The following is a 22,592-nucleotide window of genomic DNA, read 5'->3' on the forward strand; positions in this document are numbered from 1 at the left end:
CTCTGAGCCACAGTTTCTTACTCACCCAGAGGCTGGGACCATTATACCTCATCAGGCTCTTTTCAGTTATAATTCACATGGCCTAGAAGAGTTAAAACAGTTTGCTCCAAGTTTTACAACTAATTGATGATGTATTCTGTACTTGAACCCAGATCTCCAAAATAGGAAGGTATCACCATGGCAATGTATTTCTCTGAAAGTCCAGTTTGGTAGTAAGCTTACCAATTACCCACAGTGTACTTGTCTGAGAAATGACATTGTCCTCCCCAAAACAAAAAAGATTTTCCTGCCTTACGGATTTTATTTTTGCGGACATTTTTAACTCAGTTTGAAATGTTTTGGCAACTACCGAGGCTCTGGACTACGATTAGGAGGCTCACTTGGGTGGTTTTAGTGTTAGTCTAGGCAGGTTGAAACAGTAGATTTCTACACTGAGCTGCCATATTTGATATGAAAGCCTATCGCTTCTCAGCCTTTTGGCTAAGATCATGTGTGATATGAAAGCCTAATACAGTAAAGTAGTTGGATAATCTAAGTCATACCATTGCACCACTGATTTGAACTTGGATAGTAGCTTTAGCATAGGATTTTCTCTTTTCCTGCCCTGGATTTAGTAGAAATAATAAGGGCTAGCTAGCACTGCCACTGTTTGAATTCCTGGCAGCCATTAACCTGTGCTTGCATCAGCAACCCTGAACATTGAGCTGTAATGATTATTGCTTAACATTCATTGAGACCTGTCAGTGGGCTAGATGGAGAAAGATGGGGGGTGAGGCACTTAGCCTAATGAGGAAATTTGGAGCACATCAGCTTAATTCATTGCAAACAGCTTTCAGAGAAAATGGAACAGAAAGCTCTGAGGTGTTTGCTACCAGCCTGGTTATTTACAAGCCATCACACAGAAAGCAAGAAAGCTCTCGCTTCCCTTCTCCCTTAAGAGAGAACTTCCTTCTCCCTAATTTTCTAACATATCCTAGCAACAATGCAGCCTCCTCCCTGTGTATGGCTGATCTAGTGATCCCTCTGTTGAAACCCATCACAGGTGCTACATCTTTTCCAGGACAAAAGCCAGATTCTTGAGCCGGTAAACAAAATCCTCCCAGCATGGCAGGGCCTCACTTTCTGTTGTCAGCTTCTGTGCCTCACATCTCTAATCCTTTCCCCCATCCCCCTGAACAGTTCCTTGAATATCTCTCAGTTCCCTGACAACCCATACCTTTCACTCTATGATGTCAGTGCCCATGTTATTTTTAGCTTCTGTCCACTATGGGCTTAACAGACTTGTACAGATTTTTAAGAACCACCTCAAAACTTCTCTGCAAGTCACCCTGACCTCTATAGGAGGTGTGGCTCTTTCTTACTGTGAATCATAGAAGAATAGCTCTATCTTGTTGAGCCTCCTGGGGGCAGATGGCAAACTGAACTGCGTACTTCCCCTTCAATAATACTGCAGAAGAGGAGTCTTTAATCCCTATTCTGGAAATGAGGAAATTGAGGCATAGAGAGGTTAGCCCACCGCTCGGTAGGTCACAGAGCTAGGTAGGAAGTGACAGAGCAGACATTCAAGTGAGCTCTGTGGGAGTTAAGACACCTCCACCTGTCTGGACCCCTCTTTTCTGTGTGATGCCCTCACGGCACTGCTCATGGGCTCCAAAAGTATCCGTTAACCTGTTTTTCTTCCAACGTACACTGTAATCACCTCCTGAGCATCTTGCCTTCTCCTCTTTGTACTCTAGCTCAGGGATATGGTGAGCACACAACAGAGGAGTGCTGAATTTATTTAGTTGTTAAACAAAGGGATTTAGTTGAAAACCTTTTCTGCCTTTGAAGTCTAGGACAGTGGTCCTCAACCCTGTCCCCACAGGCTGGAGGTCCCTTTCAGTGCCTGCAGCACAGATGGACTGCACACAGCTCCACCTCCTCCTTCAAAACTGAGCCAAATGCCAGTGCAGAATGAAGTTGAGCTCTGCTTTCACTTCCCAAATCCTGCCACACCCTGTTTCTGCCCACTTCTCTCATCCTGCCAAAATTGCTTTGGCTGCTAGGGAGGCAGGATAGGTTCTAGGTCAGACAGACCTAAATTGGAGCCCAGTCACTTTCCATTATATGACCTTGAGCACTTTTGAGAACTCCTCCAAGCCACAGTATCCTCAGGGATGATAATAGTGTCTATCTCACAAGGGAAAGTGATTGTTAGGATTAAATGAGATTATGCATATAGGATTGAGCCCAGTCCCCGACAATAGCCCAATAGACATTATCCATAATTACCATTATCTCATTTCTTGGTTTTGCAAATTTCTGCTCAATTCATGGATAAATAAGGTATGAGTTAATAAGGGTGCTTACTTACTGTAATTACTCACTATTATTCTACTGAGGAATGTTTTCTTTTTAAATAATAGTTTGTGAAGTTATTTGACCTTTAGGATACAAAGGAATGAAAATATAATATCCACCAGAGAGACTGGAAGTTTTGCTCAGTCTTCATCAAATGGCAGTGCTCAGATTACTGCTCCTATAATATGCCTTTGGACTCACCTAAGCAGATAGACAGTGGATCTTGGCTAATGCTTTTTCTGTTTCCCCTTATCTAAGGACGACTTGGTCCAAACAGAAGAATTAAACCTATGAGCAGTACTGTAGTTGTTCTGATTCTTTCAAGACTACAAGGCGACAAATTAAATGAATACATTCCCTACTCTCCCAGAGATCGTGTTAAACACGCTACAGAATAAAAATGTAATAATTGCTAATGCTTATTGAGTGTTAACCTTGTAAGCTACATGTTTTACATTTGTTCTCCTACCTAATTTTTAGGACAAGTGAAAAAGACAGACACAATTATTTTCACCATTTTGTACATAAGGAAATTTTAGAGAGGGAGAATCTCTTGTCCAAGTTGGCAAAAAGTCTAATCCTGTCCCATTTAGTCAACTATGTATAAGGACCTGAATAACTTGGGTATTTTTTATATTTTCAGATATTTAGATCTATCTCCTGTAATCAGTAGTCTGTTGATAAATGTTTAACAGCTGGCTCTCTGGAAGAAAAATCAGTGCTTGCTGATTTTCATGGTATAAGTACTTCCACTATGGCCAATGTTGAGCCACCACTGTGATGTCAACCAGCTCACTAAATTCCTAAAATTTTAACCATTGGTTCCCAAGAGCCAGTATACATGGTTCCAGCACAGCACTACTTATGGCCTAAATTAGAGAATAGCAATCTCCCAGGTGACTTCACCCAGATCCATCTTCTAGGTCAGTGACGCTCAATCCTACCACACAATAGAATCCTTTGGGAACCAGTAAAAATCTGATGCCCTATCCCAGTCCCAGAGATTCTTTTTTAATTGATCTGGGATTTGGCTAGGGCAGCAAAACTCCTCAGACAATTCTTATGTGCAGCCAGCATTGAGAAACCCTGGTCTGGAAGAATATCCCCTACTTATCTGTATCATTTAGCACGGATTTGACTGATGGGTTGTACTTTATGCCCTATTTTTTTTTTCAAGCTTTTAAGTTTTATAGAGTGGGTGGCCAACTGTGCTTGTTTATGAAGTTATATTTAAACTGATTTATTCAAGAAATGATTTCTGATGTTCTTTTCTTTCATTTAACTAGTGATTGGCATATAATAAAAACCAGTAAGGTGTAGCTACTATTATTTTTGTTGTTATTAGCATCTGTTTTTTAATTTTTTTAAATGTTTATTTATTTTTGAGAGATAGACAAAGCACAAGCTGGGGAGGGGCAGAGAGACAGGGCACAGAATCTGAAGCAGGTTCCAGGTTCTGAGCTGTCAGCGCAGAGCTCAATGCAGGGCTCGAACTCACGAACCTTGAGATCATGACCTGATCCGAAGTCAGATGCTTAACCGACTAAGCTACCCAGGTGCCCCTGTTGTTATTAGTATCTTAACTTTAGTGATCACTAACAATTTTATGATTATCTTATCCATTGGATTTTACAATTTGCACTTGGTTGCATCTCAAATTATTGATACAATTATGTTTGTCCCCAGGACAAAATTTTCAGCATCTGTCCCCAAACAGACCCCAAATCAGGGATCATCCTTTCACCCGGAACAACCTAGCTCCCTTACCAGACCAAAAATGTAAGTATTATGAATCTTCTTCAGCTTCCTTTGCAAGTGTTAACATGTCTAAACACAACTAACTGTTATTTCAGTTTACTTTCATTTTTCAAGGGAACATCAGGTGCCAAAACTTGTAAATTACAGGAAAATAGAATAGAGACAGTTCTTTAAAGCTTCATCCAACTTGGTAATGCTTATTAAAAAAAAAAAAGAATACTTCCCTCCCTTGAGGAATTTTTATGTTTGGATTATAAAAACAACAACAGAAGTTTATTTTGCTATGTACTATTTAATGTGTTTAAGAAGGTGCTTTAAAAATTCTTAAGATTGGTCTCTTGACATTGGTTTCCCTATTACAATGAACAGATGGAAATATGTATCATCTTTGTACTCAGAGGCTACACATCCCTAAACAGAAAGGAATAATCAAGTAGATGTTGTTCACCTATATTACTCCTGACATTGTTGATCTATTTTATAATATTTTGTACAAAAATTTCTCACAATATAAAATACTAAAAATATTCTATTCAGCCAGTGACCTTCAAGTTTGAGTGTACTTAAGTATTACCTAGGGTACTTGTTATAGAGTAGATTTCTGATCCCCACACCCAGAAATTCTGAATTTGTATATTTTCATATCTGTACTATGAGGCAGGTTCTATTATTATTCCCATTGTACAGATGAGAAAACTTGAGTTCAGAAAGGTTGCATGATTTTCCCAACATTATTTAGGTAGTAAGTAGCAGAGCCGGGAGCAAAACTATAGGACTATGAGTCAGCTGCCTCATGAAAACAAGCAATACTTACTGGATTCTAATTTCCTTCCTTCCTTTTCTTTCTATCCCAGCCCACTCATTTATAACATGTATGCAGACACGCAATGTATTATCTTCCCCATCCCTCGCCATAACCTCTTAATTACAGAGGTTGAAAGATTTAGGAACTGCCCTGTTCAAACAAGTTTCTTAACCTTCAATTTCCTTCCTTGGCCTGTAAGAGTAGTGCCAGCCTGATAAGGTTGTTGGGAGGGTTACACAAGATAACATATGGAAAATACTGGCAACTATTTGCAAAGAATTAATATCCAATACGTCTTTTCCTGCCCCAAGCTGTAGTTTGGATGGTACCAATCGAGAGCTCTAGGATTCCTTAGGTAAAATCAGTAATCCACGGGGTCTTAGTATTACCCTGTCTTTATGCAGATAAGGAAAGGGAGAGGTGGAGATACATGTCCAAATTCACACAGAGTTAGTAGCAGAAACCAAAATGCATTCCTCAGCTTTTTCTGATTTATGTAAAGTGAGAGTTTTGGATGGTGCGAATTCAATCACTGGATGAAATTCAAGCCTGACCTTGTCTTTAAACAGAAATGTACTCACAAAGACATCTAATTAAGTAGCCGGTCAGCCTTGAATCCTGGTGAGGCTTGGAGAAGCCAGAGAGGGGATTTTCTTTGGCAGAGCCCAGGAGCTTTGGTCTGCACAATTAAATTTAAGGAGGGAAGAGAAGATAAAGACTTTGATCAAGTTTAGCTCTGCGAAAAAGAAATGGAAAGCTACACAGTGTTTTTCCTAAAAGAAACCGAGAACCTTTTGAGGCTTGCATAGAAGTGCAGTACAAATGTCTTGGGGCTCATTTAGAGCATTGTGCTGACTTGGCCATCAACAGCTGCTCCACCCCAGGAAAAGAGAGCTCTGCCAGGAACGTACAGCCCAATCATGTTTTGATCAAACTTGGCTCTGTCCTGTATTTGTACATATTTGACATCCCTGATGACACGTGGTGAGCCTGAATAGATACAGATATACAGCTTTCTCCTGCAGCCAGGCTCTCACCAGATAAGCTTCTTAGAAATGCCTCCACTCCTTAAGACATAACATTGTTTCCCCCCACCATTTCTCCTGAGACTCTCACAGAAGCAAACCTTGAAAGTCTCTCCTTCTATTCTTTCTCCTCAGTTCTATCTGGAGAATCTCTGAGGACAAACCGAGTGCTACCTGCTATTCCAAGCCAACGGGGACACAGCACAGCAGGCAAAGAAAGTGAAAACTTTGTCAATCCCACCAATGATGAGAATTAGCTGTGGCTCACTGACTGTAAAAATAGGGATTATATATATTTTCAACTGTCAAGGGATAAGATTACTCTAGTTTGTGAGAACAAAGACTGATTCAGTAAATTGCATTCTAGAAGCCATTCACAGTTTTACAACTCCTTCCTAATGACATTTCCCAAACAAGCACTTGGAATCTTTGATTATATATATATTTTAAGTCTGTGAGTTGCTCTGACCTCTACATGCCAAAACTAAAAGTCAGAATATGTTATCAGCAGGGAAACAGCTATGTTTGGCTTGCACTGTGGTATCAGCAGAGATTTTTTTTCCTGAACGATTTTATGTTCTAAAAATGTATGCTTTGCTGAATAAAAAAAAAACAACAAAAAGCATATTCCATAGTTTTCTTCACATTCATTGTAATTCTACCCTTGGTTGATGAAACTTAATTAAAATGAAAGTAGCAAATTCCTTTAATCACAGTTTAGTCACAGTTTTTGGCTTTTAAATGTACAAGCTTCTGTAAAATATTTTCTAACATCTGATCCTGGTAACAGCCCAAATCATTTGCCAATGTTTATGTATCTTCTTTGTTATTTGATTATTTCCACCTATTGTCACTTTCAGATGTGATTAATAGTGAGAAGATCATGTGAGTTGGAAGGGTCTACATCCTGGCCTAACAGAATGAAATCGGCACTTCTCATACATTCCTCAAATACTCTATGTATTTAATCATTCTTTTTTATGTTTCAAAATAATGGTCTCTGCCCACTCAAAATGTTTCCAAAGTTATGACTTAGTAAAGTTTGAAAGGCTACTACTAACTGTAGATCTTACTTAAGATGTTTATGTGTTGTTGAGACTGATTTAAATGTCAAGGCCCAGCCATATAAGATTATAGTCATTCCATGTTATTTCTAAGCCCACATGTTATCTGTAAATATCTCAAGTACAATGCTTACCATTTGATATTAGCATTATTTGTTTAGAGAGGTCAGACTATGCCATTACTAAATAGAAGCTCCTCTGAAGCCAAAACATAGTTCTTTGGCTTTGTGCTTATAGAAGTGTGTACAGTGCCTGGCACATAGTAGGCACTCAGTTTTGTTTTGTTTTTTTTTTTTCCATAAAAGAAGGAAGGAAAGGAAGTCAGGATGTAGAGGGGGAGGTGGCAAGATCGAGAGATGTAGAAATGATAAAAAAGAGGTCATTATTTCCACAATCTCGTTTTGACAATGATAGTAGTCTGAATTAGGGATTATATAAGAAAAAGCCTGTGACCAATCACCCAAGCTAGACAGTAGTTGATAGGGAGGGCAAATCCTGGTGCAAATGGAAGAGCTCCCAGGACATCGATACTGAAGGGTTTTCTATTCTGTTTTGTTTTGTTTGTGGGCTGCATCTTTGAAGAATCATTCTCTGTTAACTCTCAGTTAGGTAGTTCTATTGTGTCACCTGGTTACTTCAGAATCTGTGTTCATCCACAGTAGACATAGTAGACACCTGGCCCTGTCCTGCTTAGCTTAGTCAGCATAGGCTCACCTCTTCTTCAATAATAACACCAAAATCTCATTGGCTGACAATTTTGTTTTCTTATTCACAACACATGCTCCATACCAGCTGGCAGAGTTGGCTCACGTAGATTCCACTTCAACATGCACCTCCTTGGTGACAAAAACAGCAGAAATGCGATGTGAGTCTTATCACCACCTATCCTATATCATTTACCAGATCAAGCATATGGACATGTGGTAAGGAAATAAAGTCCTCCCATGGGTCAGAAAAGGGGAGAATTGGAATATTTATGAACTATCCAAAAGATTGCCACACTAACCAAAGTTCAGTCCCTAAGTGATCATTTAAGTTCTCTTTACCACATGGATAGCTAAGAGGCCAAAACAACTTAAAAAACAAAAACAAAAACAAAACAATACCTGTGTACAGCTATGGAATAAGCCACCACCTCCCAACACATATATACACACATAGCATTCTCTAAAGCTAGGCCTTTGTATCAAAGTTGATTTAAGGATCTTTTGCTAGCTATGAAGAAGTAATATGCTGCCCAATACCACCTTTTTTTTTTTTTTTTTAATTTTTTTTTTTTTTTTAACGTTTATTTATTTTGGGGACGGAGAGAGACAGAGCATGAACGGGGGAGGGGCAGAGAGAGAGGGAGATACAGAATTGGAAGCAGGCTCCAGGCTCTGAGCCATCAGCCCAGAGCCCGACGCGGGGCTCGAACTCATGGATCGCGAGATCGTGACCTGAGCTGAAGTCGGATGCTCAACCGACTGAGCCACCCAGGCGCCCCCCAATACCACCTTTTTAAATAGAGCAGATATCCTTGAGGTTCCTGGGTGTTTCAGTCAGTTAAGCATTGGACTTAGGCTCAGGTCATGATCTTGCAGTTCATGAATTAGAGGTCCACATCAGGCTTTCTGCTGTCAGCGCAGAACCTACTTCAGATCCTCTCTCTCTCTCTCTCTCAAAAATAAATAAAAAATATAAATAAATCAGTAGAGGAGCTATCGTTTTGCCACCAAGTAAAGTTGCTTGTTTGAGGTAGATTTATCCTCAGCCAATATTTTACTGACCAAATCAGATATTAGGTAGGTATTCACCAACTTGTGCCCAACTTTAAAAATGTCAAGAAAATTTTTTTTTTCTGAAATGACTATTTTCTTATTTTGCACTTATATTTCCCTTCATTGCTAAGGACTCATTTATTTACACACATAAACATCATAACTTTGCATACATTATTTCATTGGAATCATTATATCAAATCAACCTATATTGTCCAAGTACAGACAAGGAATCCAAGGCAAAGAAAGAACTAATTTTCCCAAAGTCACACAACTAATGGCAGAACAGGCCTTAGCAGCGAAGTCTTTCTAGTCCCATAGTCCACATACATAATTCCCAAATCATCATTTTCCTGTTCCAGAAATTTCATTGGTGTGATACATCTTTGGCAAAGCTTCCCTTTCTGAATTTACTTATTTAGCTTATACTCTGTACAGGCATAGTGTAGCTAAGGTTAATATTTGTGGAAAGAGCAGACCAATTCAGTAATTTGTGCTAACCAATTACAGTTGTTGGAAGCCAGGGTTTCCCCCAATTTTTCCTCTTCTCCTTCAGTAATCACTTGGTTTAACACAGGTGTCCTTTCTCCCAGTAAACACTAAATTCTAATGCTCTTATCTTCATAGAATTCAGCCAATATAAATAGCTTTCTGTGACTCCAGATTATTATCCTTTCTAAGTCTGTTAAATCACAGCTTGATACACAATTTTAGAAAATCTCACCAAGTGACTGATTAGAAATATTGTGCCTCCTTCCAACAAAGGCAAACATAACCATTGATTTTGCTTTGGCCCTTACTCTGAAATTTTCCAATGCATGTCTCTAAGCATCCTGGCATTTTAAAAGTGGTTTTTTAAAAGGACCATTTGGAATCCACCCTAGGGATTAAATGGGGTAATTAGGAAGGAGCATATTTGACCCTAGCATGATATATAACACTCAAGTTAAAAACTAAACAAGGGGTGCCTGGGTGGCTCAGTCCGTTGAGCGTCTGACTTTAGCTCAGGTCATGATTTCACAGTTTGTGAGTTCAAGCCCCACATCAGGCTCGCTGCTGTCAGCACAGAGCCTACCTTGGATCTTCTGTCCCCAACCTCTCTCTGTCCCTCCCCTGCTCATGCTCTGTCTCTCAAACACACACACAAAATAACAAAACAAAAAAAAACCAAATTAATTAAAAAAACAAACAAACATGGTAGCAGCTCTCACATGTAGTAGCTAGCCTTTCTTATTGCCTTCAGGGAAAATGATGTATTTTTTAAAATGCTTACTATTTGAAAATGATCTTTGGAATCAGGAAATTCCATCAGATTCAATTCCCTAGACATTGGCATAGAAACATTAATACTGGTAGATGAAGACTATCAATAAATGGTATGTTTCTATCAAACTATTATGTTTTCAAAGAAAATGCCTTCTGATTCTGACCTCTATTTAGTCCAATCTTGGTCTTTTAAGCAGCTAAGTTCCAAGAAATCCCCAAAGGCCAAATATGAAAAGTCAATGAACGAATTGTATCAAAATCTCAATAGGCATCTGGTGGCTCAGTTGGCTAAGCATCTGACTCTTGATTTCAGCTCAGGTCATGATCTCACAGTGTGTGAGTTTGAGCCCCATATTGGGCTCTGTTATGACAGTGTGGAGCTTGCTTGGGGTTCTCTCTCTCCCTCTCTTTCTCAAAGTAAATAAATAAACTTTAAAAAAAGCTCAAAAGTTTTCAGTCAGTGTGCACAACTGTCATCAGAAGGACAAAGGTAGTTTTCACACTAATGTGTGAAAAATAGGAAATAGCTTGTTAATTATTAAGTCCCTAGTAAAAATTGTATTTACAGTGAATGTACATTACCTTGCAATTGTTAGTGGTCCACAACTAAGAAAAAGGAGAGCAAAAGAAAGACTGCCAGTTCCCTTAGGGGGACAAGGTAGAATCTAACATGTTGACTTCAATGATGGGAAGCTGGAGTTTGAAGATTTGGAGATGTGGGGCCAGCTATAAGGTGAGAAGGTGGAGTGGATGGTATAGGAGACTGTAGTTGGCTGTGCATTGGCAATGAAAGCAAGTACTGAGCCCAGATACAGATGACCATGAACAATATCTTTGGTGCACTGAAAGCAAATAACAGTGAGTGACATAAAGGAATGAAGGAAGGAAATTATCTCCATCATTTCCATTAATGTGATATATAAAAGTACTCCAAGAAAGCTTTTAAAAAGAAACCAATTATATTCACTATTACTGATAATAAAAAGACAGTTTATGAGGAAGCAAAGCCACATCTTAGAGCCCAAAGAATTGTTCCCTGCAATAGACAAATCAAGGACTGGTCTCACTCTCAGAAGATGACACCCACTTGCCTTACTAACACTTAAGACATTGTTCCATGATGTCCCAGGACATAATGGTATCTCCTCTACTTCATCAGGGCTCAAACACTAGAATTGATTGAATCATATCTATCTATGAGATACAGAGCTACAAGCATTATGCTCCAACAGGCTAAAAAGGAAGCTTAAGGCCCTAAAAAAGGACTTCAGGGAGATCACCACTGAGCCAAACACAAACCATATTTGAAAGTGTAAGTTATTCATTCAAGCTGCAGAGTTAGATGAGAAGTTTCTGGAAGTATGTTAGAGAATAACAATAAACAGAAGGCTAGGCCAGTCAGCATCGTGGTTTACAGGTAGGAGGAGGCTATCAGACTTTTCTCAAATCTGTATGACAAAGCCAAGAAAGCCTTTGAATTCAAGAAAAGGTAAAAACCAAGGCAATGTTCAGGCACCTGGGTGTCTCAGTCAGTTAAGCATCTGACTTCGGCTCAGGTCATGGTATCACAGTTTCTGAGTTCGAGGCCCGTGTTGGACTCTGTGCTGACAGCCTGGAGCCTACTTTGGATTCCGTGTGTGTGCGTCTGTCTCTCAAAATAAACATTAAAAAAGTAAAAAAATTTAAAAAACACAAGGCAATGTTCTCATGTGTCAATGTAGCTCACTCTAAGATATCTACCCCAGTGTTCTTTGAACAAGTGACTTTGGGGAAGGAAAAAATATAAATGCAAATAAAAAAAAGGAAAAGATTTAAAGAATTTCCCCTCCTTTGACTCTCTAGTTCCTGAGAGCTAGTCCATTCAATTTCCATAGCAGTGAGATTGGGGAGCATCACCTCCCCGTTGCCACATTCTACCAGGGCAGGATGAAGAGTCAAAGTTCCATAAAGCCTTTTGTACTATTCTAACAAAGGCTTATACAGTGAGTAAGATTTTGCTTCCTTGGATGTGCTAGAGCCAGTGCTTGTCAGCCACCATTGGTGACTTGAAATTGGCCCTGGTGGAAACATTTACACCATGGAAACTGGAAAACACTACAAATCAGGGTTTTCTTTTATTTGAGATCTGGTTTACCACCACACCCCTGGGTATAACATTTGGGGGGGGGGGGGTAATCTTTCAGATTTAAGAGCTCTTTGAATTAATTTTATCTTCTGCAAAAGCTTTATTGTTTCCATTTGGCCTATGGCTTGGGAGAGGGCTCCAGGGTGGTTGAAGGGCTGCCTGGTGGCCTCAGGAAGAGGTTCAGGCAGAAGCTCTGACACCAGGGAAGAGCCAGGGGGCCCCTCGGAGAAAGGCGGTGCCTGAGGGGTGAGTCAGGTGAGGAGGTGTCCCCTGCCCCGCCGGTGGGCCGGCCCACGGGGTCAGGCAGGTGGTGTCCATCTTCGTGATGGGCGGCACCTGCGCAGCTGGCCGAGGTCCCGCAGGTGGCCCGCAGACGCGGGTGGGTGGGCGCGGGCAGAGGCCACGTCCGCGGACGCACAGGACGGGATTCGGGATCCTCCCGGCCGGCCGGGGCCGCTGCCTTGGCGTCCGGAGGTCGATCCCGCTCACGTGCGTGGCTCCTGCACGTCCTGGAAGAAGCGCTGCGGCCCCGCCTGGCTGGCCTGTTCCAGCGACGCGGGGACCCTGGAGCTTCTCAGCTCACAACGTGGCCTGCGTCCACAGAGCCACGTCCTCCCCGTGGAAACAGCGGCCCAGACAGAGGTGAGTGCGGGAGACGCGCAGAGGCAGGTGGGCCAGGCGGTGGACGCGGCTGCCACCCAGGTGGCATAATTCTGACGCATGTGGGAGCTCGTGCTGGTGCGCAGGAAGGGGCCAAGTGCGGAAATCGGTGTTGGCTGTTCCGGGAGGCACAGGATGGCTGAGAAGGTGGTTCCGAAGGTTGCGACTGCAAAAGAGGTTGTGGGGTGCTGGGAGGCTGGAGGCCTCCTGGGGTCTATCTGTTCCTTCCAAGCAGGGTTGAAGCAGGAGACAGATACCCGAAACTGTGCAGCAGATTGCAATATTGTTAAGACATATCCTTTTGCAAACACTGATGCTGGGGCACAGGAATCATGCCTAGGTTTTACTGTATTAAATTGTGACGTTTCATGGGATAGAATATAATCCAAGGGTTAAGGAAACCCATATAATACGTGTATGCATGACTCAGCACTATACTCAGAATGAGATTTCCTCTTAGAGCACATCATGAGCGGCATCACATCTTAATGAGTATTCATGGATGAACACTGTTTCTTCGTGTTACCTTGTGAGCCTATTAACAGCTCACAGCTCAGTTTAATCAGTTTTTCTGTTCAAGGTAGGTATCCTGGTGGTAATGTAGGCAGTACACTCTAATTTCACGCCTGATCTTGCAGTTACCCCAACACCCTCTAATACTCAAGAAATGTATGTTTTCCCCCTTAACCACCCTCCTAGTCAAAAAATAAATACTAATCATGGTAGGTAGGAAATGGATGTGACAGTGCCTTTCCTCAGGTCAACTCTCCTGGAATCAAGGAGGTATTCTCCTTATATTTATAAGCCAGGCAAATCATACATCTTTTGTACAAATAGATGTGTATGGGTCTGAATTCCTTGGCTGGTTGTATAACCAATCACTGTTTGTTGGTAAAGAAAAAGGTTAGTTTAAATCATGTGACCCAAGAGCTCTGACATCACTCGGGCAGGAAGACTTCTTAAGTATTTGTTCTAATGTCCAGATCTGGAAATTATTTCCATTTCTAGCACCTATTCTCTGTTCTTAGTGCATTCTGGCTCTGAAGCATTTGATTGTAATGCTTTCATGCTGTCGTTCATTGTGTCAGCAATCATGTTTTGACTGCCCTGTGGTAGATGCTGTAGGAAAAATAATGTTTAAAATATTAAGGGTACAACAAATTTATATGAGGTTGTGAGGATTTTCCTGTATTTATTAGAAGAAAAAAAGTCATTTAAACTGTATGCTGTCTGTTTTGGTCATTTGAAACCAATAGATTATCCCTTAATATGTGAAACTTAAAAATAAACTAGCCAGTTAACCAGCAAAAGGAGTTTATTTGGGGAATAGAAGAATTGCAATTCCTGACATGCAAACCACAGCAACCATAGGCAAGTCCAGAGAACTAAGGAGAGGAGTGGCCTTTTGTAGGGGAAAGAAGGGTGTTGGCAAGGGCTGCTGGGAACTGAAGTCTTTTGGAAGAAAACAAGAGTTTGGGGTTGTGACAACTTCTCATTGGCTGAGTTGCTGCAGTTGTCGTTGGCTGGATTGTTCCTGGGCAAGGAGAAAACTTGCTACCCCCTGTGGGTAGTAAAGTAAACCTCTTCCTACTGGGACATTTGAGCTGTGCTTCTTGGTGGGCTCTGCAAACAAGGGCAAGTGGTAGAGTGTGACAGCTCCCCCTTCAGGGTTTCCTGACTACACTTGAAATCAGGTTTCCTTTAAGGATTTTCACAAGTAAAACCAAATGTTAACTCTTAAATTATTGCTCTACTTTTATTCTTTTTTATTGTATAGTATTTTATTGTTTTAAAAAAATTGATTTTCATAAAATATGTTTTCACACTAGAGATTCCCACAGTGGGAAGAATAATGCTTTATTACTTACAGTGTTATATTTGTGGACAGAGATTTTAGGACAGGTAAAATAAATACATAAGGATACATTTAGGATAAGTACAATAAATATATTAGGAGGATTAAGTCCCCAGTAGAATCTGTAATTTTTTTGAGACATCTCTAAGGGGGCCTCTTCCCTACATGGGATTTCTCTACACTTCAGAAGCTCTTCAGGCTCTTCTTCCCAGGAGTTAGAAATGAGTAATGTGTGGGCCCCCGGGTGGCTCAGTCAGTTAAGCATCTGACTTCAGCTCAGGTAATGATCTCACAGTTCATGAGTTTGAGTACCATATTGGGTGAACATGACCCCCACCTCAGGTGAGTCCCCTTTCTCTCCCTGTCTCTCCCTCCCACTCTCTCTCTCCCACTCTCTCTTTCTTTGCCTTTCCTCACTTGTACCCTCTGCCTCTGAAAAATAAAAAAAGAAAGAAATTAGTAATGTGAAATAACAGTATGTCCTATTTTTTAATTTTTATTTAAAAAAATTTTTTTAGGTTTCTTTATTTTTGAGAAACAGAGACAGAGCTCAAGCAAGGAGAGGGAAGGTCAGAGAGAGGGAGACACAGAATCTGAAGCAGGCTCCAGGCTCTGAGCTGTTATCACAGAACCCAGGAATTCTGGGCTGGAACCCAGGAATTGTGAGAAAGTGACCTGAGCCTAAGTCAGATGCTTAACTGACTAAGCCACCCAGGTGCCCCAGTATATCCTGATTTTTTAAAGTTTCCATAGAACATGTAACCATCAGTTACTGGTATTGAATGAACAGAGAGGCAAGTTTTCAAAAATTGAACACTGACTAATTTTGGGGAAGTCTTTACTTAATAAGTAACAGTCTTTGGGGTGCCTGGGTGGCTCAGTTGGTAAACATCTGACTCTTGATTTTGGTTCAGGTCATAATCTCACAGTTTGTGAGATCAAGCCCTGTGTTGGGCTCTGCAATGACAGCATGGAGCCTGCTTAGGATTGTCTCTCTCCTCCCTGTCCCTCCCAACCCCTCAAAATAAATAAAAAAAACATTTAAAGAAAGTAACAATCTTTCCCTTTCTCCATCATTCCCAGGACAAATACAGAAGTTTGATCAGGTATTGATAGAACAAAGCGGAATTCCCTTTAGGATAAACTAAAAGGGAAAAGCTCATATATAATGCTTAGTTATACAATGAGTCTTGTGAGAAGCTGGGAGACAACCCCATAAACTCACCAGAATAAGGAACTCAGTCTCCAGATTTCTTGGATACAATTCCTCTCAAACTTTTTCCTCAAAGACTAAATTCTAAAAATAACCAGGTGTTGAGAAGAGATTTGTCTCACTAGTGGGCTTAACTGTTATTTCCTCCTTATTGTGAGTTAAATGGCTTAACAGAGCAGAGGAAAAGAGGTGTACAGTCCATTCTCAAGGTATTAGGTCAAAGAGGTCAGAGCTTCCACATCATGGCAACAGATTTGCAGATGCCCATAGGATAAAAGCTGAAATAACAAAGCCCAGCAAAGGTTAAAGCCAAGAATGCCAAAACACCTGCCTTGGCACCCTTCTGCCAAGCATCCCCTCGAACATAGTCAGTAACCACTTGTCCAAGGCCCTAGTGACTATGAAAAGTGAGGGCTGCAGCCAGGGAGTAGTCCGTCACAGAGCCATGGTCCAAATCAGCAGCTGGAACTAAGCCCAGGAGCAAAACACTGCCAACCCTCTCACCAGTCAAGCTGAGAGATGAAGCATAGGAACCACAATGGTGGTTGGGTGACAGGTGAATGTGCTGTGTTTTCTACCATCCTGAGGCAGGTCGGACCTGGAGAAATGCTAACACGTGAGCACGAGCACGTCTGACCACTGGCATCTGTAGAAACAGAGCTCTGCCTCTTTGGGCACTACACAAGACAGCCTCCGGAGACCCGTCCCTCTCTCTACTGAAGCTACTTTTATTCTTCCTTGCTAAATTACAGAGTCCCCAGAGTCACAGTCTCAGAACTTAAAAAAAAAAATCAAAAACAGAACTCTAGACATGAACAAACTTGAATTCAAATTGAAATGATAATCCAGAGTGTTGACATTGGACCTCTTAAAGATCCTAAAGATGAAAGCCAGGGTCTTTTTGTAGCTGGTACAGGGTCAGAGTATGAGGAAATCTGGACTAGTTCTTATAAAGTGGTAACCTCACTGGTTCAGCAGAAGAAAAAACCAATTTACGTATTTGACAAAGTTGCCCCATTCTCAAAAGCGTTAGCATTGCTGAGTATTTCTTTCTCAAAATGATTCTTCTTGCTAATTTGACCATATTTCCTCATCAGTAGATCTATTCAGGAAAAGAGAGCCAACTTCCGTGACTCTGTAGGAAGTGTGAAGATGATGGGGGGTGGGGGGGGACACTGAAACTAATGCTTTCACCAGTCCCAGCCCCTGCCATTCTCAGCCCAACCCAGGGGCCAAGATGAGAGTTTCTCAGGGTGGAGGGACAGGAGGATCAGAGGTACTTAATGCAGCAAAAAGTAGAGAGGTGTTTCTGGTATTCCTGAGGCACAGCTCTTTTAATGGATTATCTATTACCTTCTCTCTCTTCACACAAACCTTTTCAACACAGCTGCACACAAGAAGCAAAACAAACCGATTTCCCTGATTCCATTTTTCTTAACCTCTTAGCCCATCTGTGGGTATGCTTATGAACTCTGGAAGAGTGAGAAGGAGGGGAAGAGGCCTGCAGGATCTGTCAACTTTCAAAGCAGTCCCCTGATGATAGAGAATTGGCTTTGAGTAGCATAGACCTAAATATGTGCACGTGCAGACATTAAAGCATAAAGTTAAAAATCATCTGTCTCTTCTGTGTTTTCAATGTAATTCTGGTTCTTACGAGAAAAGAAGCTTAGAACAAAATGTCAGGAAGCTTCTATGTGTGTTTTATCTTCAACATTTGAAAGGTATCTGTGCAAACCATTTTAAAATAAGGCTTAGCTTAACAGGACATAATGCTTTGCTCTGACTTTTTTAATTACCTTAAAATTTCACTGTCAAGAACATAGGGGTAATTGCCTTTCACTTAAACTGAATCTGGAAAGGGTGTCTTATTAACAGTTTTTAAAAAAAAAATTTTAATGTTTATTTATTTTTGAGAGAGAGAGAGAGAGAGAGAGAGAGAGAGAGAGAGAGAGAATGAATGAATCTGAAGCAGGCTCCAAGCTATCAGCACAGAACCCCACTGCGGGGCTAAAACTCATGAACAGTAAGATCAGACCTGAGCCGAAGTCAGACGCTTAATGGACTGAGCCACCCAGGCGCTCCATCTTATTAACAGTTTCTAAGAGAAAATAATGTGATGAAGAATGGCCACTTAGATCCTAAGACCAACATTTTTATGAAATGTGCTAGCCCTTCTAACACTGTAAATATATTTTTTGATTCTAAGAAGAATACTTCTTCATAATGACTTTAATCTTATAATTAAAAATTCCTTAAAAAGTTGTGGTAGAGAATATCAGAAGAAACTAAGTAGTTTTTAATAAATATTACCTTGTTTTCATGTACCACTTTCTGCTGTTAACTCTCCCTTCTCCAGTTGAAGATTATTTTAGCAAAAAAGTTGTGAATACCCATTATGTACATTGTTCCAGGGTGAGGAAGCTACAGTTGGAATAAAACAAAACGCCTCCTTTTGTAAAGCTCATTGTCGATGAGGATGCCAACCAAAATTCTCCAGGTTGGGTTACATGGGTAAAGCAGTAACATAGATGGGTTCTATTTTCTGACTTTGTTCCATCAGTATCCAAGAAACTCCATAAAATCTGATTGCCAATTACTGGTATTGCTGCTGCTAATAGCTCTGTTTCTCCTGGGTTTTATTTCCTGTGAGAATTGATAAAATATACAGGGAGAAAAGTAGAAAACCAGAAGGGAGCACTCCACTTAATTTAGAAACAATCTTTAAATGGGCAATAAAGAGAAGGTTTCATTAAGAGGAAGTTTTCAGGAGGTATTCGATGGTGGGGAAGGAACTGGAGGCCACAGGACAGAGCATAAGCAAAGGAGACTTTTACAGCCAGAGGGTGCGTGATGGAGGAAATAAAAATCCGGAACGGAAACAGCCATCCAAAGCTGCAGCAAAGAAGAAAGCTGGAAAGAAAAGGAGAAGCAGGTGGAGGTCATTGAAGGACCTCAAACATTAGAAAATAACATTTTTAGTTGAAGCCATAAATAAGAGAAAGGAGAAACAATAGCCTCTAATGTTCTTGTGTCAGACCTGATGAGGTGCTTTCCATTCAAAAATAGCTATTATTCCTCAGTTGTTTACTAAGAGCAGCCATTGTTCTAAATTTAGAACTCTGAAGAGTCCTCTTGTGTAACCTCACAACAGTCCTGGGAGGTAAGTACCATCACTGTGCCTTACAGCTCCATGTGGCAGGGCCAGGCTCCCTGCCTAGCCATTTGGGGCATAGTCCCTGCACACATTGATCCCCCACAGAGATATCAGGCACAGAGATATCAGGCTGCTGCTGAGACCACTGATGGCCATCAACACCATCATGTCCTTTTTTCCTGGGCACATGTCAAAACTACATTTCCCAGGCTCTTGCAGCAGGTGAGGCATGGGCTGATTCTGAATGTGAGTGGCTGTGATGTGTCTGACCTCCCTAAGAGGTCTAGAGCCATTCATGCTCTCTCTCTTCCTTCACCACGAATAAGATGCAGAGGCCCCAGTGGAGAACTCTGAGGTCCTAGAAAATGGCGGGACCACTCCCTGGAGGTTCACATGGTAGGCTCATGAGTGGTACAAGAACTCAGAAGGAATGAGATTAATGGACTGTGATCATTGCCTACTCTTCTGTTTTCCTGCCTGAAGATCTTTGAAACTTCCTTCTACCTTTGCCTCTGCCATCGGGATAGGGGGAAAGCTCAGGGGCGCAGAACCAAGGTTTTTTGGAAAGACTGACATCTTGTAAGCCTATATGCATAAATCTCTGGACAGGTAGGACTGAAAGGTTCTCTGAAGGTGAATAGAAATGATTTCATCTAAAACAAGGGCAAATTTGGTCTCTGTTTTTGGACTTGGAGGCTTGGCTCTTAGTCAAATATTGCAGTTATTTAGGTTGACAGATCCCCCATCTATTAAAAAAAAAAAAGGCAAGCTTCCTGCAGAAGCAATGAACCAACTGGTATTCAGAGTGCCTTTCTGACATCACAGGTTACTTGGCTCTGTTTTAAAAGTCGAGTGCATATCTGTTAGAGAAAAGTGTGGTTTATTTCAATATCTTCTATAAGCAGCTGTCAATATTGCAAAATCATAGAACTTTGGGACTGAAAGAGCTTTTAAAGAAACTGAATTTTCCTCATTTGTGAAATGAGCATGTTGGACTAGAACATCTTTAAGTATCCTTCCAACTGTAAAAGTCCATGATTCTGTATACATGTTATATGTGTATGTACATACACATATACACAAAAAAGAAGTCAGGACGCCTGGGTGACTCAGTTGGTTGAGCGTCTGACTTTGGCTCAGGTCATGATCTCACCGTTCATGAGTTCAGACCCCACATGGGGTTCTGTGCTGACAGCTTGGAGCCTGGAGCCTGCTTTGGATTATGTTTCCCTCTCTCTCTGCACCTCCCTGCTCACGCTTTCTCTCTCTTGAAAATAAATAAACTTAAAAAAATTTTTTAAAAATTAAAAAAAAGAAGCCATAGAATTTTTTTAGCAAACATTCCAAAATGTATATGTGACTCATTTCTTTTCAGAAGTCAGTCTCAATAAACTGTGCACATGAAAGCAGTTTTAGTGTTGCCCACCACTCCATAGTAAGCAGAGACCATTTTTCCAGGTCCTAGATAAAATCTCAGGCAGGTCCCATAGAACCTGGGGCCTTTTCAGGCCCAAGAACAGTCTTTCATTTTAAAAGTGCAGAACAGTTTAACATCTCAACTCCAATCTAATTCTCCTCTAAACTTGTAGCTTACATTGGCTTCAGGCTTGGAGCCTGCCATGATGTGTTGTTAGCTTCCTCTTTCCTTCTTTATCTACCTCTTCTCCAATTTCCTGGCACATGTGTTAGACCCCTCAGGGCCACCCTGTGGAGAGAGGGGATGAGGGAGCAAAGATGCATCCTCAAGGCTGTGCTCTGGCCTCTGCCCCCCTCCTCCCTCCCTGGGGTGCTAGCTGTGACATAGCTGCCTCTCTCCAGTGGGACTGCTTCTAGCTTATCTAACTTGGTCTCTCTTGGTGAGAACAGCTCTCCTCTGGCCAGCAGCTTATGTCTTCCTACCAGCCCCCTGATACTAACTGCCCACCTTTCTTTTGGGGTCCCCTCTCTAGGAAGTTCTCTTGGGCAAGATCCATTTGTCTTAGTCTATTCAGACTGAGAAAGTGTAAGAAATAGAAGCCACCCAGTCTATGATACTTGGTATAGCAGCCCAAGTGGACTAAGGCAGCACCTTTCCTGCCCAGTCACAAAATGGCAATGAAAATGCTACAATTTCTTCTCTGTGAAGATGAAATGGAATAATTTAATCCAGGAATGTCTGGCTCTTCCTGTTAGGTCTTTGCAAACTGATAACAAATGTGGGCAAAGTCTCTGGAGATGGCAATGGCAAATGTCAGATACATAAGTTGCAATATTATTTATAGCCTCTGCCAGATATGCTCAAAATGTCAGACATATAAATATTTGTTTGCTCTAGGAAATCATCAAAAATTCCACTAACTCAGAAATAGTGACTCCGTTGTGCCCTACAGTGACCTCCTTTTCTTCATATTAGCAATTAATTTCTAATATTAGCCATTAATATCAACATATATTAACAATTTCATTTCTATAAGCAAACCAAAAGATGGCTTTAGTTTGTCAATTATTTAATTATGGGAATTAATTAGAGATGATAAACATGTGGTCCAGTTCAACAAGTTGGAAAACAATCCCTGAACAAGTAAGTATGTTTTTAAGTGGTGATGATTTGACCTTAAACATTTTTAGGCTTCTAATGAATGGTTAGATGCATATGGTCAAAATATATCATGGATAACTAAGAAATCTACCCCCTGAAGTCAGTGTTGCTTAAGGCCAATGATTAGTTCTTTGGGCTTTTATACAGCAGCCCCTACAAGAATGATCTCAGTTTTAATCACCACTGAAATAAAAGAAAAATGAAAGTGACTTTATTTAAATACCGTTTCAATGGAATAAATAAGGAAGTGGTCTGGCTTTTTTCCCCTGCTCTTGGAAAATAGCATGACACACAGTGAGCACTCAATGAATATTATTCTTGATGATGAAAGGAATGTGAGGATAATAATGTTAGTGTGCTCAGAACAGGCCATGTCACAGAACCACTCTTGCCCACAAGCATTGGTTGGAATTACTGTCATTTATTTAACAAGTATTTATGCCAGCACTGTGTAGGACACTGGAAATGGTGTAGTTGACCAGAGATGGTCTTGCCCTCAAGGTGCTTATAACTACCAGGGAAACAGGCAAGGAGAAGGCACTGACTATAGTGTATTAAGACTTTTGAGGGAGGTATTCTATTGGCTCTAGAGGCACCTAAAAATCAGAAAAGGCTTTAATGCAGGATTCATATCTCTAACCTGGGATCTAATTATGAGCTAGAGTTGGCCAGGAACAGGAGAAGGAAAGAGAGTTCATGGAACTGCACAGACAGGACACTGCAATAGTTTAGTATGATGGGGTCGTAGTAAGGATGATCAGAGACAAGAGAAGCAAGGAGGGAACTCAAGATCAAAGTCCTTGAAGGCCATGTGGAAAAATTTGGACCTTGTCTTAAGGTCAGTGAGGCACAAGCAAAGGAGTGTTAAGTGGGGAAAAGTAGTTGTTTGCTCTGATGTGAATGCTTAGAAAGAGCACTGGCTGCAATGAGAAGAATGCAAAGAAAGGGACAAAGATGGAGGCAGGGAGTAGTTAGGAAACTGTTGGATT

At 41.0% G+C, this 22,592-nt stretch overlaps 1 protein-coding gene and 1 pseudogene across 2 annotated transcripts in view; one reads left to right on the plus strand and one right to left on the minus strand.

Moving 5' to 3' along the window:
- ANKRD55 (ankyrin repeat domain 55) overlaps positions 1 to 6,624 on the plus strand; it is a 196,493-nt gene extending 189,869 nt beyond the window's left edge. For both annotated transcript variants that reach the window (XM_060635755.3, XM_078449750.2), the window contains 2 exons: positions 4,027 to 4,119; positions 6,064 to 6,624. In XM_060635755.3, coding sequence (XP_060491738.3) covers positions 4,027 to 4,119; positions 6,064 to 6,185 — 215 coding nt within the window. In that variant the 3' untranslated portion in view covers positions 6,186 to 6,624. The remainder of the gene's footprint in view (positions 1 to 4,026; positions 4,120 to 6,063) is intronic.
- Positions 6,625 to 16,097: 9,473 nt separating this feature from the next.
- On the minus strand, positions 16,098 to 16,616 carry LOC132680419 (succinate dehydrogenase [ubiquinone] cytochrome b small subunit, mitochondrial pseudogene; annotated as a pseudogene).
- Between the last annotated feature and the right edge of the window lie 5,976 nt (positions 16,617 to 22,592).

Source organism: Panthera onca, chromosome A1 (genome assembly GCF_046562875.1).
Source record: "Panthera onca isolate mPanOnc1 chromosome A1, mPanOnc1 haplotype 2, whole genome shotgun sequence".
Lineage (NCBI taxonomy): Eukaryota > Metazoa > Chordata > Mammalia > Carnivora > Felidae > Panthera > Panthera onca.